Genomic DNA, 13,623 nt, shown 5'->3' with positions numbered 1-13,623 from the left:
GGTGGGGCACTGGTGTGAAACCAACAGTGTCCCACTCTGACTCACTGCGGTGAGGGTGGCAGAAGGCTGTGGTCATTGGTTACTATTTTCCACAGTTTGGTCTTGACCTCAAAGGGACACATGGGGACTGATGGGGGGGGGGAGGGTTTGGCTTAGAAGCCATCAGACAGCTTGTGTCTGTGAGAGGTGAAACCACTGCTTCTTGAGCTGCCTTTCCAGACCTCCCAGCTCACTTCACGCTTGTCTCTTCCACAGGAACGATGCCGGGCTCAGGGGAGGGGTGCTCTCTGGCTGCCCTGGGGAGGGTTGTGGACCTGTTCTTCCCCCCTAGGGCCCAGATGCCACCTGAGCTGGATGTACCCCCAGACACTGCTCTTTTCCCTCTCCTCACTACCCACTCTCCCCTTGCATCTGCCTTCCCTAACATCACATCTCCTTTCTTTCAGGCTTCTCACTGCAGCACTAATGGAAGCCAAGACCACCACCCAGTGGGGAGGGGGATGTGCTTAGGGAAGGACATGGAAATCTGTGGGGCTGGGGTACATAGGAGCCTTGTGAGGGGAGGGATGGCCAGATTTATTTCTTTTATTTATTGCCTGCAGGCCTGTCTAAGAATATGGCAGACAGGGGTGTTGGGAGGCCAGACCCTTGGGAGGATGAGGTGGTCCACTGAGTGGACTCAGAAGCAGAAGAGGGAGGGTCTGTGGGCTCTGAGAGGCTAGAAGGCAGAACCTGGAGGCTGGGATTTCCTTTCTTGCTCTCATTCTCGACTCTCCTGTTTTCTCTCCCTGCCCTTTCCCAGGGTCCTCTCCCTCAGGCCTCTTGGGGACCACCGATGAGCCTCCTCCCTCAGGCCCTTCAACCACCCAAGGGGCCCGGGCCCCTGAACTACAGCAGCGCCCCCAGGAACTAGGAGAGTTGAGGGTGCTGGGCAGAGACAAGACAGGGCACCTCCGCGTCGCTTGGACTGCTCAGCCTGACACATTTGCCCACTTCCAGCTGCGCCTTCGGGTGCCCGAGGGGCCGGGGGCGCATGAAGAACTACTGCCAGGGGACGTCCGCCAGGCCCTGGTGCCCTCACCCCCTCCTGGAGTCCCCTATGAGCTGTCACTTCATGGGGTCTCCCCGGAGGGCGAGTCCTCTGCCCCTCTTATCTACCAAGGCATTACGGGTATATCCTAAACTCTGTTCAGATTGGTGTCCTGAGGGTGGGGGAGGGGCTGAGCCATATGGGCTTCCGAGGTGGGAGGGGATTGAAGGGCAGTGCTGGTGTTTGGGTTGGAATGGTAAGAGCAAACAAGGAGAGCAAAGGTTGGAGTTGAGGGTTCAGAGGAAAGAGGAGTGGAGGGGGTCTTAGAACAGTGACAGGGTGGGTAGGGCAGGGAGTCGAGGTCAGAGACTGTATAGACTTTTGGCTCTCCACCTGCAGCTTTCTTTGCCTATGTCCTACCCAATTCCTGGTCACTCCTCTGCCCCTCCCACCCCATAGATCTCTCTGGGTAGGTGTGGGAAGGCCTCTAGCCCCAAGGATACTGACCCTTAACCCCCTCTTCCCCTTCCCTTCCCCACAGCCCCTGCCATCCCTTCACGGGCAGGCTAGGATGGTGGCCTGCCACCCCGGGAGCCTGGCCTGCAGTGGACAGTGCTCCATGGTCCCATCAGCCAGCTTCTGCTGGGGATGGAAGTTTTTTAGCGTGGGGAACTCCACAGCCAGCAGGGCTTCAGAGATGGGTGAGGTCTGTGGAACCAGTGAGGGATAGGGCCTGGGCTTCCCGACTCTCGGGTTCCCTCCGGGTCCCTCTTTATGGGACTAGGGTGAGCCTCTCTCTCTGCAACCCCAGGTCACGCTCAGCAGTAGGAGAGAGGGTGGTGAGGGAGAGAAAAGTCCAAGTGGGTGCAGGGGTCTTCGGCGGCTCCAGGACAGCAATGAGGAGGTTCTGACTCAGGAAGAACTGGGGCGGGAGGGGGGTGGCCTGAAACTCCCTCAAAAGTCTTGGTGTGGAGAGGGACTGGGACCTTTGTGAAGGACAGGGAGGCTAGCACGAGGGAAGGGCCAAAGGTCTAATTCCAGAACAGAGATGGCTGGCTACTCAGAGAGGGCTGAGGGTAGGGAAATGGAGGCTTTGAGGGAGGGAGCAGAAGGAGTGGGCTAAGGAAAGGGAAGGAGACCAAGGAAAAGGCAGTGGTTGAGTCCACCTGCTTTACTCTGTCCCCCACATTCCAGACAGGGATGGGGCAAAGCCTGGGAAGCCCTTGGCCCCGCCAAATCTGGGCGAGCTGACAGTGACTGACATGGCCTCCAACTCCCTGCTCCTGCAATGGACGGTCCCTGAGGGCGAGTTTGACTCCTTCGTGATCCAGTACAAGGACAGGGACGGGCCCCAGGCTGTCCCTGTGGAGGGGTCCCAACGCTCAACCCTCATCACCAACCTGGACCTTGGCCGCAAGTACAAATTCGTGCTATATGGGCTCGTGGGCAAGAAGAGGCATGGCCCCCTGGTGGCTGAAGCCAAAATCTGTGAGTGAGAACCCTCACCCACACTCCTACCCCTGCCCCCTGCATGGTCCTGAAGGAGGTCTTCCCAGTGCTTTGGGAACTCCAGGAAGGCTTCCTGGAGGAAGTGGGGCCTGACATGAATCCCGAATGGAATATAGTGGCGGGTCAGGCAGAGAGGTTGAGGAGGGCAGTGCAGACAGAGGGAGCCATGGAGAGTGAGGCGGCAGTGAGTGTTACCCTCTGGATGGAGAACAGGGCACCTGGAGAGCTGAAAGGACTGGCCTTGTGTTTCTGACCGAGGAGCTTGGTGGTCATTTGTGGGCTCCAGGGTGCCTCTGAAGGGTTTTAAAGGAGAGTGACATGATTCCATGCTTATCTTACAAATAACACTGAGGCCGCTGCAGAGAATAGCTGGAGAAGTGAATTAAGAGCCAGCAGGAAATGATGCTGGCCTGGCTGGAATGGTGGGAGTGAGGCTGGATGTAGGAGGTGAAGGACAATGAGGAGGCCCAGGCACTCCATGGTCTAGTTCAGACAGTCCCATTCCCTGAGGCAAGGAACAGCGGAGGTGAGGAACAGCACAGCGTGAGCATTTAACTCTCAAATGTGTTTAAGATGTTCTAAAGGCATCGTCGCTCTTATTGCCTCTAACAGCCCTGTGAGGCATGCCCATTTATAGATGAGGAGAGGCACTGAGAGAGAGGGCACTCAAGCAGAAAGTGGTGGGGCTGTGGGGTTATCACTGCTGCCCTCACGGATCTGGAAAGCAGAGAGAAGGCCTGAAGAGGGAGCATGCGTGTCCTCAGTGCCAACGGGCAGGAGTCAGAGTGAGGTAGAGTGGCAGCTGGAACCCTGGAGACGGACTCAGCACTCAGGGCCTGAGCCCAGGTAGAGGAGCATGCAGGGAGCCCAAGGAGGTGATCTGGGGAGAGGGGCACAGCCAGGGAGAGTGGTGTCCTGGATGCCAAAATGAAGGGCGTGTTCAGACATGTCAGATTCCATAAGAGTGAATCAGGGCTACAGAGCATCCACAGGACTTAGCAATGGCGAGGCCACCACTGACCCTGGTGAGAGCTGCCAGTGGAGGGTGGAGCCGGATTGAGAGGGGGATGGAGGTGAGGACATGGCTACAACCAGGATAGACGTCTCTTTCTGGAATCTGGGTAAGGAATAGAGCAAGGAGGGAGGCTGGAGGCTGGAGCGAGCTAGCAGCTGAGAAGAGGAGCTCCTATAAATGCTGAGGGCACAGTGGCAGGGAGTGAAGGGTTGGTGGTACGGGGTGGGAAAGGAGGAGGTAGGGCCGGAGCACGGGCGTGGGAGGCTATCCCACATTAAAACACTCCAAAGAGTGCATTTCCCTGTCTTGGAGGAGAGAGCAGCCAGTAGTTAGGCCTGGAAGCAGCAGAGATTGTCCTGGAAGGCTTCCTTGGCTACAGAGACACAGAGAGGGATGGCTGGGCTCCCTTCTCTCTGAAGTCTCTCACTAGGCTGTGGAGAGTCAGGGCCGTGCTAGTCTATAAGCTGCTTTTGTGCCATTTAGAAGAAAGCATCCCTCCTCTAGGTGAGCGTAGCCCCATGCCAGGGCACATAGCTTGGCAAGGAGAGGCTGGCTGGATTTTAGTCTCTTGGCCCTCTCTCAGTCATGTACCTTTGTGCAGTGAACAGCCTGTACAACCTCACCCAACATCCCTACGTGGGAGATGGATCCCCCTTCTCCTTTGACCTCTGTTCCTCCTTCTTCTCTCTACCCCTCCTCCCAGTGCCTCAGAGTGACCCCAGCCCAGTGACTCCACCTCGCCTGGGAAAGCTGTGGGTGACAGATCCCACCCGAGACTCACTGCGCCTCTCCTGGACCGTCCCTGAGGGCCAGTTTGACTCCTTCATAGTCCAATACAGGGACCGGAATGGACAGCCCCAGGTGGTGCCCGTGGAAGGGCCTGAGCGCTCGGTCATTGTCTCCTCCCTGGACCCTGACCACAAGTACAGATTCACTCTGTTTGGGATTGCCAACAAGAAGCGACATGGCCCCCTCACAGCTGATGGCACCACAGGTGAGGGGCAACTACCTAAGCTCCCACATGACCCCTCCCAGCCTTCCACACACTTGTCCTCAGCCAGGGACTAGCTGGGGCCTCCCAGTGAGATGGCCGACTCTGAATCCTGGCCCCGCTCCCAGGCTGAGGGCTAGCCAGCCTCCCCCACACTGCTGGGTCCCTTCCATCCCATTCAGTTGCTTCCCAAGGCCCAGAAGATGTATCATACCCTGGCTCTGCCAGACTTCCCAGGAGTTCAGCACCCATGCTGATTGATTAGTGATCCATCCGCCAGGTATGACTGCCCGTCCAAACCCCAAACCCTAATCTGGGGCTGCCACTGTAGCCCTCAGTGGATCCTCTTATTTACAGCCTCAGAGAACACAGAGGAGCTCCTCCACCCAGAGTCCCCAGAGCAGCCCCTGCTGGGGGAACTGATGGTGACTCATGCGACCCCAGACTCCCTGCGCCTGTCCTGGACAGTGACCCAGGGCTCCTTCGACTCCTTCATGGTCCAGTACAAGGACGCCCAGGGGCAGTCCCAGGCAGTGCCCGTCAGGGGTGATGAGAACAAGGTCACCGTCTCTGGCCTGGAGTCCCACCGGAAATATAAGATGAACCTCTATGGGCTTCATGGCAGGCAGCGTGTGGGACCTATGTCTGTGGTGGCCACCACAGGTGAGTCAGGGCCACACAGGCCTCCCTCCACTCCAGCGCCCAGTCCTCTGAGCAGGACCTGGCCCTGGGACTCCTTCGTATTTCTCTCCACCTTCTCTTTCTGGGCTCCAGTTCTGCCGAGCCTCTACGCTCGACTTCCCCACATCCCAGGACTTCTCACCCAGCCAGCAGCCTCTGACCTTCTCCTCAGCCCCGCTTCTCCATCTCCTAGAACAGCCCTCATTTTTACCATTCTGAATGCCTGGAGCCATCCCTCCATCCCAGGCTGTCCTCCCCACAGATATCCTCAGCCACTGTGTTCTTTCTCCTACAGTGGCCTGGCTTGGGTTGCTGTCATTTCTGAGCTTCTGTCATCAGCTCCCTGCACCCTCCCACTGTTGCTTGCCCTGCCCAGAGCTGGCAGATCTCAGGGACAAGAGTCTCATGTTTCCCCAGCTTCTTTCCGGCATGAAAAGGTCTCATCCCACGTCCCCTGATTCCCAGCCACCTTGGAGCAGGGCAGAGGGCTCCCTCTCAGCCCCCCTGCTTCCCCTCATTCCCCCACCTGTCCAGCCACCCCCTGGTCAGCACCATTTCTGTGGTTATAGAGCGTCATGGGTTGGAGCATTGGCTCTGGATCCGACTGCCTGGATTTTAATCCTGGCTCTACAGTTGATTACCTAAGGGACCTTGTGTAAATTACTAAATCTCTTTGTACCTCAGAAATCATCTGTCAAATGAGGATAGTATAAGTCACTACTGCTTCACAGAGTCATTAGAATTAAATCAGTTAACATACAAACATACATACTTAGAACAGTGCCTAGCACATCAAAACTTATAAGAATGAGCTGCTAGGAGGGGCGCCTGAGTGGCTCAGTCAGTTAAGTGTCCAGCTTCAGCTCAGGTCATGATCTCACGGTCTGTGGGTTCGAGCCCCGCATCAGGCTTTGTGCTGATAGCTCAGAGCCTGGATCCTGCTTTGGATTCTGTGTGTCTCTCTCTCTCTGCCCCACCCCCACTCACACTCTGTCTATCAAAAGTAAATAAGCATAGAAGAAGAAGAAGAAGAAGAAGAAGAAGAAGAAGAAGAAGAAGAAGCTATTAAGGGCACCTGGGTGGCTCAGTTGGTTAGACATCTGATTTCAGCTCAGGTCATGATCTCATAGTCCATGGGTTCGAGCCCTGCGACAGGCTCTGCTGTTAGCATGGAGCCCACTTTATTTATTTATTTATTTATTTATTTATTTATTTATTTATTTATTTTATTTTATTTTATTTTTCAGTGTTTTTAAAAAAAGTTTTGAGACAGAGAGAGACAGAGCATGAGTGGGGGACGGGCAGAGAGAGAGAGGGACACAGAATCTGAAGCAGGCTCCAGGCTCTGAGCTGTCAGCACAGAACCCGATGTGGGGCTTGAACTCACAAACCTGCGAGATCATGACCTGAGCTGAAGTCAGACACTTAACAGACTCAGCCACCCAGGCACCGGGAGCAGACCCCACTTTAGATCCTTTGTCCCCCTCTCTCTCTGCCCCTCCCCTGCTTGTGCGCACACACACACTCTCTCTCTCAAAATAAATAAATATTTAAAAAATTTTTAAAAACATGGAGCTGCTATTTCTCCTTGATTCTCTCCCTTCCCAGTGTCCTTTTGTTTCTCCTTTTTCTCTCTACTTTGCCCATTGTTGCCTGCTCCCTCCTCAATCTCCTGTCCCCTGAGTAATACCCTATGGACCAGGGAGTGGGTTACAGAAGCCAGTCTCCCCTCTCCACGGAGCCTCAGCAAAGACCTAGTTGCCAGACAGTGAATAGATGCCCTCAGTGCTGTGATTCTAGACCCAGCTAGGGAAGAGCCCGGCCCTCTCTAGCCCTCTCCCCCAAACCTTTCTTCCACCCTTGACTGAAGTAGAAGGAGGGACGGGACTGTCCAGGGAGGCCTCAGCCAGGGCACATTCTTTCTGGTGTCCTGGTCAGTGGGGTGGGGGCAGCTGGAAAGCCCTGGGGAGGTGCTGGACCTGAAAGGGAAGAAGGCAGATGGGAAGAGGCCTTACTGCCCCCTCGATTTCAGCATTGTCAGAGGACATGGGAGAAAATTCCTCAGAGTTTCCTCTCTTCCCATCTCAGCTCTTTTTTCAGGCGTAAGGGGGACCCCCCACCCCCACAGAATCCACCAGTACAGTTCCTACCAGCAGTACCTACCGGGGTCAGGGGCCTGTCTCAGCTCTCTCCAATGAGTTATTGAATGGCTAATACAAACGCTACCTGAACCCCAAAGCCTATGGCTTGATGGCTTTATTTGCTAGATATACTTTATTGTCATAATTAACCAACAAAGCAAGTCATGCCATAAGCTTGTACCCTCATCTCTTCTCTCAGCCCCCCAGGAGGTTGTGGAGGAGACACCCAGCCCCACAGAGCCCGGCACGGAGGCCACAGAGACCCCCGAGGAGCCCCTGCTGGGGGAGCTGACAGTGACAGGATCCTCCCCAGACTCGCTGAGCCTCTCGTGGACCGTCCCCCAGGGCCACTTCGACTCCTTCACTGTCCAGTACAAGGACAGGGACGGACGACCCCAGGTGGTGCGTGTCAGGGGTGAAGAGGGTGAGGTCACCGTCGGGGGCCTGGAGCCGGGACACAAGTACAAGATGCACCTGTATGGCCTGCACAGGGGACAGCGCTGGGGCCCTGTGTCCACTGTGGGTGTGACCGGTGAGTGAGAGCTGGGGACTGCTTCCTTTTCCTCCCACCAGTGGCCCCCAGCCTTCCTGTGGCCATTGCTCTCCCTTGCTGCAGTGGTAGCATCACACCCCTCCGCCCCCTCCAGCCCCACCCCCTGCCACGGGGTGTGGGGGGAGGACCTCAAAAGAGCAATTAACCAGGGACTGGGCTAGAACCAGCTTTGTGACCTTTAGCAGTTTTAAACTTCCTGTGCCTGTTTCCTCATGTGTAAAATGAGGACAGTAACAGCCACCCTGCAGCCAGAAAGATGGATCATAATTATCCTGAGTCTGGGATCTGCTCTGTCCTCTTTGGCTGGTTCAGCTGCTTCGACGGTCAGATGTGCATGAGACATTGGGCCTCTCCATCAGTAGCTGGAAACTTTCTTTACCACTCATCCAGTGATTGACTTTGGAGCAAAGAGGGCCATTCCTTGCACACCCTGTCTTGGGCCCCGGTATGGGACCACCTGGACACCACTGAGGACCCAGCCTGGGGAATTTCTCTCCAGAGCCTCAGCGCCGGGGCCCAGAACCAGGGCAGACCTCTGGGACTTGCACTTCTCCTGCTGACTTGCCCAGCCTGGTCACAGAAAGGGGCCTCTCTTTTCCCTTTGCTCACTGAAACAGACACACCTTTTTCAAAGGAAGACACACCTTTTTCAAGTTTTACTATAAGGAGAAAGATGAAACACTTAAAAGCAGAGAAACAAGTTTTCAGAGCATGGTTTCTGTACTCCCACGAAGCACAACCTCACAGTGACTTGGGTGGCTTCTACTCCTAATTTCTTTCTGTTCTTCAGTTAGCCCTAAGAGTAGGGAGAGGGGAAAGCCACCTCGAGTCCCTGTCCTTCGGGCTTGAAGTGGCAAGGTGGAGGCTTGTGCCAAGCCCAGAACGTGTTGCCGAGGTTTCTTTTAGGGTGACGCTCACAGGTCTCTGTGAGTCCCTGTCCCTGGTCCCTGGTAAGGATGGGCTGTTTTGGGCGCTAACTGAGGCAGTGCAGTAAAGGAAAATTGAGTTTGGGAATTTGACAAATTGAGTTCTATTTATGACTTCCCTGGTTTGTGATCAAACATGATGTCCATTATCAAAGCAGGAAAGTGATGGGTAGCTGGAGCCTGCTGAGCTGACCAAAGGGCTGTGCCTGGCATATAGCACATGTTGTACCACTCCCAGGAAAATATGTATACTGCCTGTTAGAAACATTTCTAGGGGCACCTGAGTGGCTCAGTCCGTTAAGCATCAGATTCTTGATCTCAGCTCAGGTCTTGATCTCAGGGTTGTGAATTTAAGCCCCACATTGGGCTGCATGCTGGGCATGAAACCTACTGAAAGAAGGAAAAGAGGGAGGGAAGGAAGGAAGGAAGGAAGACAAGAAAGAAAAAGAAAGAAAGAGAGAAGGAGAGAAGGAGAGAAAGAGAGAAAGAGAGAAAGAAAGAAAGAAAGAAAGAAAGAAAGAAAGAAAGAAAGAAAGAAAGAAAGAAAGAAGGAAGGAAAGAAAGAAAGGAGAATTGATGGAGGAAGGAAAAAAGGAGAAGGAAGGAAGGAAGGAAGGAAGGAAGGAAGGAAAGAAAAAGAAGGAAAGAAAGAAAAAGAAGGAAAGAAAGAAAGAAAGAAAGAAAGAAAGAGAAGGAGAGGAGAGAAAGAGAGAAAGAAGGAAAGAAGGAAAGAAAGAAAGAAAGAAAGAAAGAAAGAAAGAAAGAAGAATTGATGGAGGAAGGAAAAAAGGAGAAGGAAGGAAGGAAGGAAGGAAGAAAGAAAGAAAGAAAAAAGAAACATTTCTAAATTAGAAAACGATTATGTCAAATGCAACATGGAGCTGCCATGTCCATGGGTAGTTATAATTCTACCTTCTCCAGGTAAGCCAAGCCACAACAAGAAGGCTTATTTGATGGTGAGGGACTGTTTCTCTCCTTATGGAAAGACCAGGCAATGGGTGCTATAGGAACCAGCAGAGCTAGAAGGAACATGAAATACAATACAATACCAGCCCTCATACCTGGTACGAGGTGCAGCCGCTCCCACCTTCAGCTGCCTTCAGCCCTGCCCTTCCCGCTCAGACTCATTTTCGTCTTTCCGGGGCCTCACCAACAGCCCATTTTTAGAGCAGGTTTTATCTGTCTGGAGCCTAGTCTTATCCTCCTGCAGACGCCAGAGAAAACAGCTCTTAGGAACCACTCCCGGGAACCTCCTCCACTGTTTTACTTCTTGGGACCACCTTCCACGGTTGGTCACTATTGAGGAATGCCGCCCACGCTCAGCTGATTCTGAGGCAGTGGGGACCAAGAGGTTCTGAGCTTGGCCTTTCCCAGCAGAGTCGTGCAGACCACTCAGTAATTTAACAGACATTTGTGGAGCACCCTCAGTGTGCCGGGTGCTGGGGACACAGCCGTGAGCAAGGCAAAGCCCCTGCCCGTGGAGCTCGCATTCTAAGCAGAGGGAAACAGACACCAAACTGCACAAATATGTCAGTGCTACCGAATGTGACAGTGATTAGCCCTGGAGAGAAAAGCAAAGTCCAGCAGGTGAGATGGTGAATGGGTGGGAAGGAGGTAGGAAATGGCCTCTCTGAGGGCAGACCTGAAGGAGGGAGAGGGCAAGGCACATGGGCCTTTGGGAAGAAGATCCAGGGCACAGGGAAAGTGCCCTGATCATCTGTGGACAATCCAGGAATGTTTGGGATAGGGGGAGGGGAGTATGTGAGAGATAGTTAATCACGTGGGACCTCAGAGGCCATTGTAAGGACTTGGCTTTTGCCCTGAGTGAGATGGAAGTCATTTTGGAAACAGGCCCTGACTAACAGCGATCAGAGACAGGGTGAGGGTGGAGGAGGGAGATGATTTAGGAGACTCGGATAGTCCAGTAAGAGCCGGTGGTGCTGGGAGATGGTGGCAGGAATGGAGTTAGTGAGGGGGCGTCAGCTGCTGAAGGGGGTGACAACAGAACTTCCTCACAGGCTAGATGTGGGGGGTGTGAGAGGCCTCGGACGATGCCCACAATGAAGCTGTGGCTTTGCCAAGGTGGGGATGCTGTGGACTGAGCAGGTGTGGGGGGACTCTGTGAGCCTGGTTTTGGACTGAATGAGTTTGAGACACAGACCAGGCACCCAACAAAGATGCCAGGCAAACACGAGTCTGCAGGTCTCGGGGGAGGGGCCTTGGAGCCATTGACACAGGGGGAAGTTCACCACTTTCCAAGTCTCAGTGATGGTGCACACCCCTCCCCATACCCAGCACAGCCCCAGATCCTGGCAGGGACTGAGTGAGGGGCTGGGGCCAGACAGATGTTACCAAATTAGTGTAGTTTTACATCAGAGCCACCTTGTGGGCACCACACAAACAACAGACCTAACTACTAACAAGGGAAAGAAGGACTTTTCCTCACTGCTTCCCTCTGTCCCTGTGTCAGCTCCACAACTGGAAGAGACTCCAGCCACAGAGCCCCCCTTGGAGCCGCACCTGGGAGAGCTGACAGTGACAGATGTGACTCCCAACTCGGTGGGCCTCGCATGGACAGTCCCAGAGGGCCAGTTTGACTCCTTCGTGGTCCAGTACAAGGACAGGGACGGGCAGCCCCAGGTGGTGCCTGTGGCCACAGACCAGCGTGAGGTCACCATCCCCGGCCTGGACCCTGCACGTAAATACAAGATGAACTTCTATGGGCTACATGGTGGCCAGCGTGTGGGTCCCCTCTCTGTGGTAGCTGTGACTGGTGAGTGAGCAGGGGTGAGACAGTTCCCATCCCTGGTTACACAGAATCCCCCCGCCCCACAACCCTCCCTGAGATCCTGCCTCAGTGGCCTCCATAGGTCCTTCCTGAGGTCATATAGGCACCTTAGTCTGATCCCTGAACCCTTGGCTTCTTCCCCAGGCTAGAACCCTCCTGCCCTCCCAGTCCCCATCTCCATTCTGCCCTTTCCCCCAAGCAAGAATGTCTAGCTTCCATATGGTCTAAATCCAGTTGCAGACTGTTTGTCTCCCCGATTGTCCACAGCTGTTCCCTTCCTTTCTCTTCACAACCCTGCTGTGACCTGGACACAGCTTCCACCTTCCCCTGATGCCCTTTTTTTAGCTGAGCTTAAATGGCACACATTCCTTGAATCTCTTCTCAGAGGCCCTTAGCACCCTGGGTGCCCTTGTTCTTGGCTTCCTGGGCACAGGTTGCCACCATTTTTCTGCCATGGTGTCTGGTGAAACCCATGGACCCCTCTCAGAGCAGTGTTTTATTATTATTATTTTAATTAAGTTTATTTTTTAAAGTTTATTTATTTGAGAGAAACAGAGAGAGTGACCGGGTATGGGGGAGACAAAAAGGGGGACAGAGGATCCAAAGCAGGCTCCATGTAGACTGCAGAGAGCCCGAAGTGAGGCTCAAACCTGTGATTTCAAGATCATGACCTGAGCTGAAGTCAGACTCCCAACTGACTGAGCTACCCAGGTGCCACTCAAAACTTTAAAATCTATAAAATAAATGCATAGGATTACAGAAGAAGCCATCAAAATATTTTAAATTCAAATTTATGATTTAGTAATACAGAAACTTATTTATTCATTCGTTAAATAATAAGACTTAGGGGAATGTATAATAATGTACCCATGTTTAGAAGTAGTTGGTGATGAGTGTAAACGATATTTTGAAGTTTCTGTAGTAATTCTAAGGTGATGGGAAAACGTCCATGGATTCCTAATAGTGACAAAGCCACAAGTACTGCTGGTCCCACAGTGGTTGGTCACCTGTATTCATCAGTGAAGGAAATGCTACATTTCAGTTAGAGGTCAAGGAATATATGGGTGTAACTGTTTCTTATCTTAGTTTAAGGCTCCCTTGAGGCCCTGGGAGCCCAGAAGTTCAAGGAGGAAGTTCTCTTGGCCAAGACCTCAGCCATGTTCTTTGTTTTCCTGGATCCTAGCTCCCCGTCCCCCAGCCCTAGCCACCGAGTCCCCCCAGGAGCCACGCCTGGGGGAGCTGACAGTGACAGACCTGACCTCGGACTCTGCGAGCCTCTCGTGGACCGTCCCTGAGGGTGAATTTGACTCCTTCGTGGTCCAGTACAAGGACAGGGATGGGCAGCCCCGGGTGGTGCCTGTGGCCGCAGACCAGCGTGAGGTCACCATCCCCGGCCTGGAGCCCAGTAGGAAATACAAGTTCCTGCTCTTTGGGATTCAGGATGGGAAAAGACGCAGCCCAGTCTCTGTGGAGGCAAAGACAGGTGAGAGTCCCCCAACCCCCCAGTAGCCTCCCCTCCCTTCTTCACACTGCCTGATCTTTTTCCTTCTGCTGGTCTTCCCTTTGTCCCTCTCTTTTGATTCATCTGAAAAGCCATACTGCCTGCCCCAGTTCAAGGAAAACAAGTCCATTCCGGGTCTGCTCTGCCGGTTGATTTTTTCTCTCCTCTCATAATTCCACTTCTGTTGAATGGGAGAAGCCCCTTCAGGACCCTTCCTGGAAGGTGGGACAGACTAGGAGTACTGGGGGAGGGGTGAAGGGAGCCAGGAGCCCTTTCTGCCTGCCTGGGCTTTGCAGCTGTCAGTTTGTAGCCATCACCTCCTGAGAGTTTTGCTGTTACCCAGTTTCTTAGCCCACTGACTTACGCCCATCGTGTCCCTATCTGCTGCCTCTAGAGGACTGTTTTCCTCCTGTGCCCTCTTCCTGGAGCCTCGGAAACTGGGAACCAGAGGAGCCCAGGGCTGGCTGCCTGGCTAATCTCAGTCCATT

The 13,623-nt window shown here is 53.7% G+C and overlaps 1 protein-coding gene across 1 annotated transcript in view; it reads left to right on the top strand.

Annotated features, from left to right (window-relative positions):
• Positions 1–13,623, top strand: part of TNXB (tenascin XB) — a 40,711-nt gene that overhangs the window by 10,065 nt on the left and 17,023 nt on the right. The window contains exons 6-12 of the mRNA XM_077760939.1: positions 803–1,171; positions 2,225–2,518; positions 4,258–4,548; positions 4,903–5,208; positions 7,567–7,899; positions 11,317–11,619; positions 12,818–13,117. Coding sequence (XP_077617065.1) covers positions 803–1,171; positions 2,225–2,518; positions 4,258–4,548; positions 4,903–5,208; positions 7,567–7,899; positions 11,317–11,619; positions 12,818–13,117 — 2,196 coding nt within the window. The remainder of the gene's footprint in view (positions 1–802; positions 1,172–2,224; positions 2,519–4,257; positions 4,549–4,902; positions 5,209–7,566; positions 7,900–11,316; positions 11,620–12,817; positions 13,118–13,623) is intronic.

Source organism: Crocuta crocuta, unplaced genomic scaffold, assembly GCF_008692635.1.
Source record: "Crocuta crocuta isolate KB4526 unplaced genomic scaffold, BGI_CrCroc_1.0 scaffold762, whole genome shotgun sequence".
Classification (NCBI taxonomy): Eukaryota; Metazoa; Chordata; class Mammalia; order Carnivora; family Hyaenidae; genus Crocuta; species Crocuta crocuta.
Note: the sequence above shows the minus strand (reverse complement) of the source record. Positions and strands in the feature narration are given on the sequence as shown.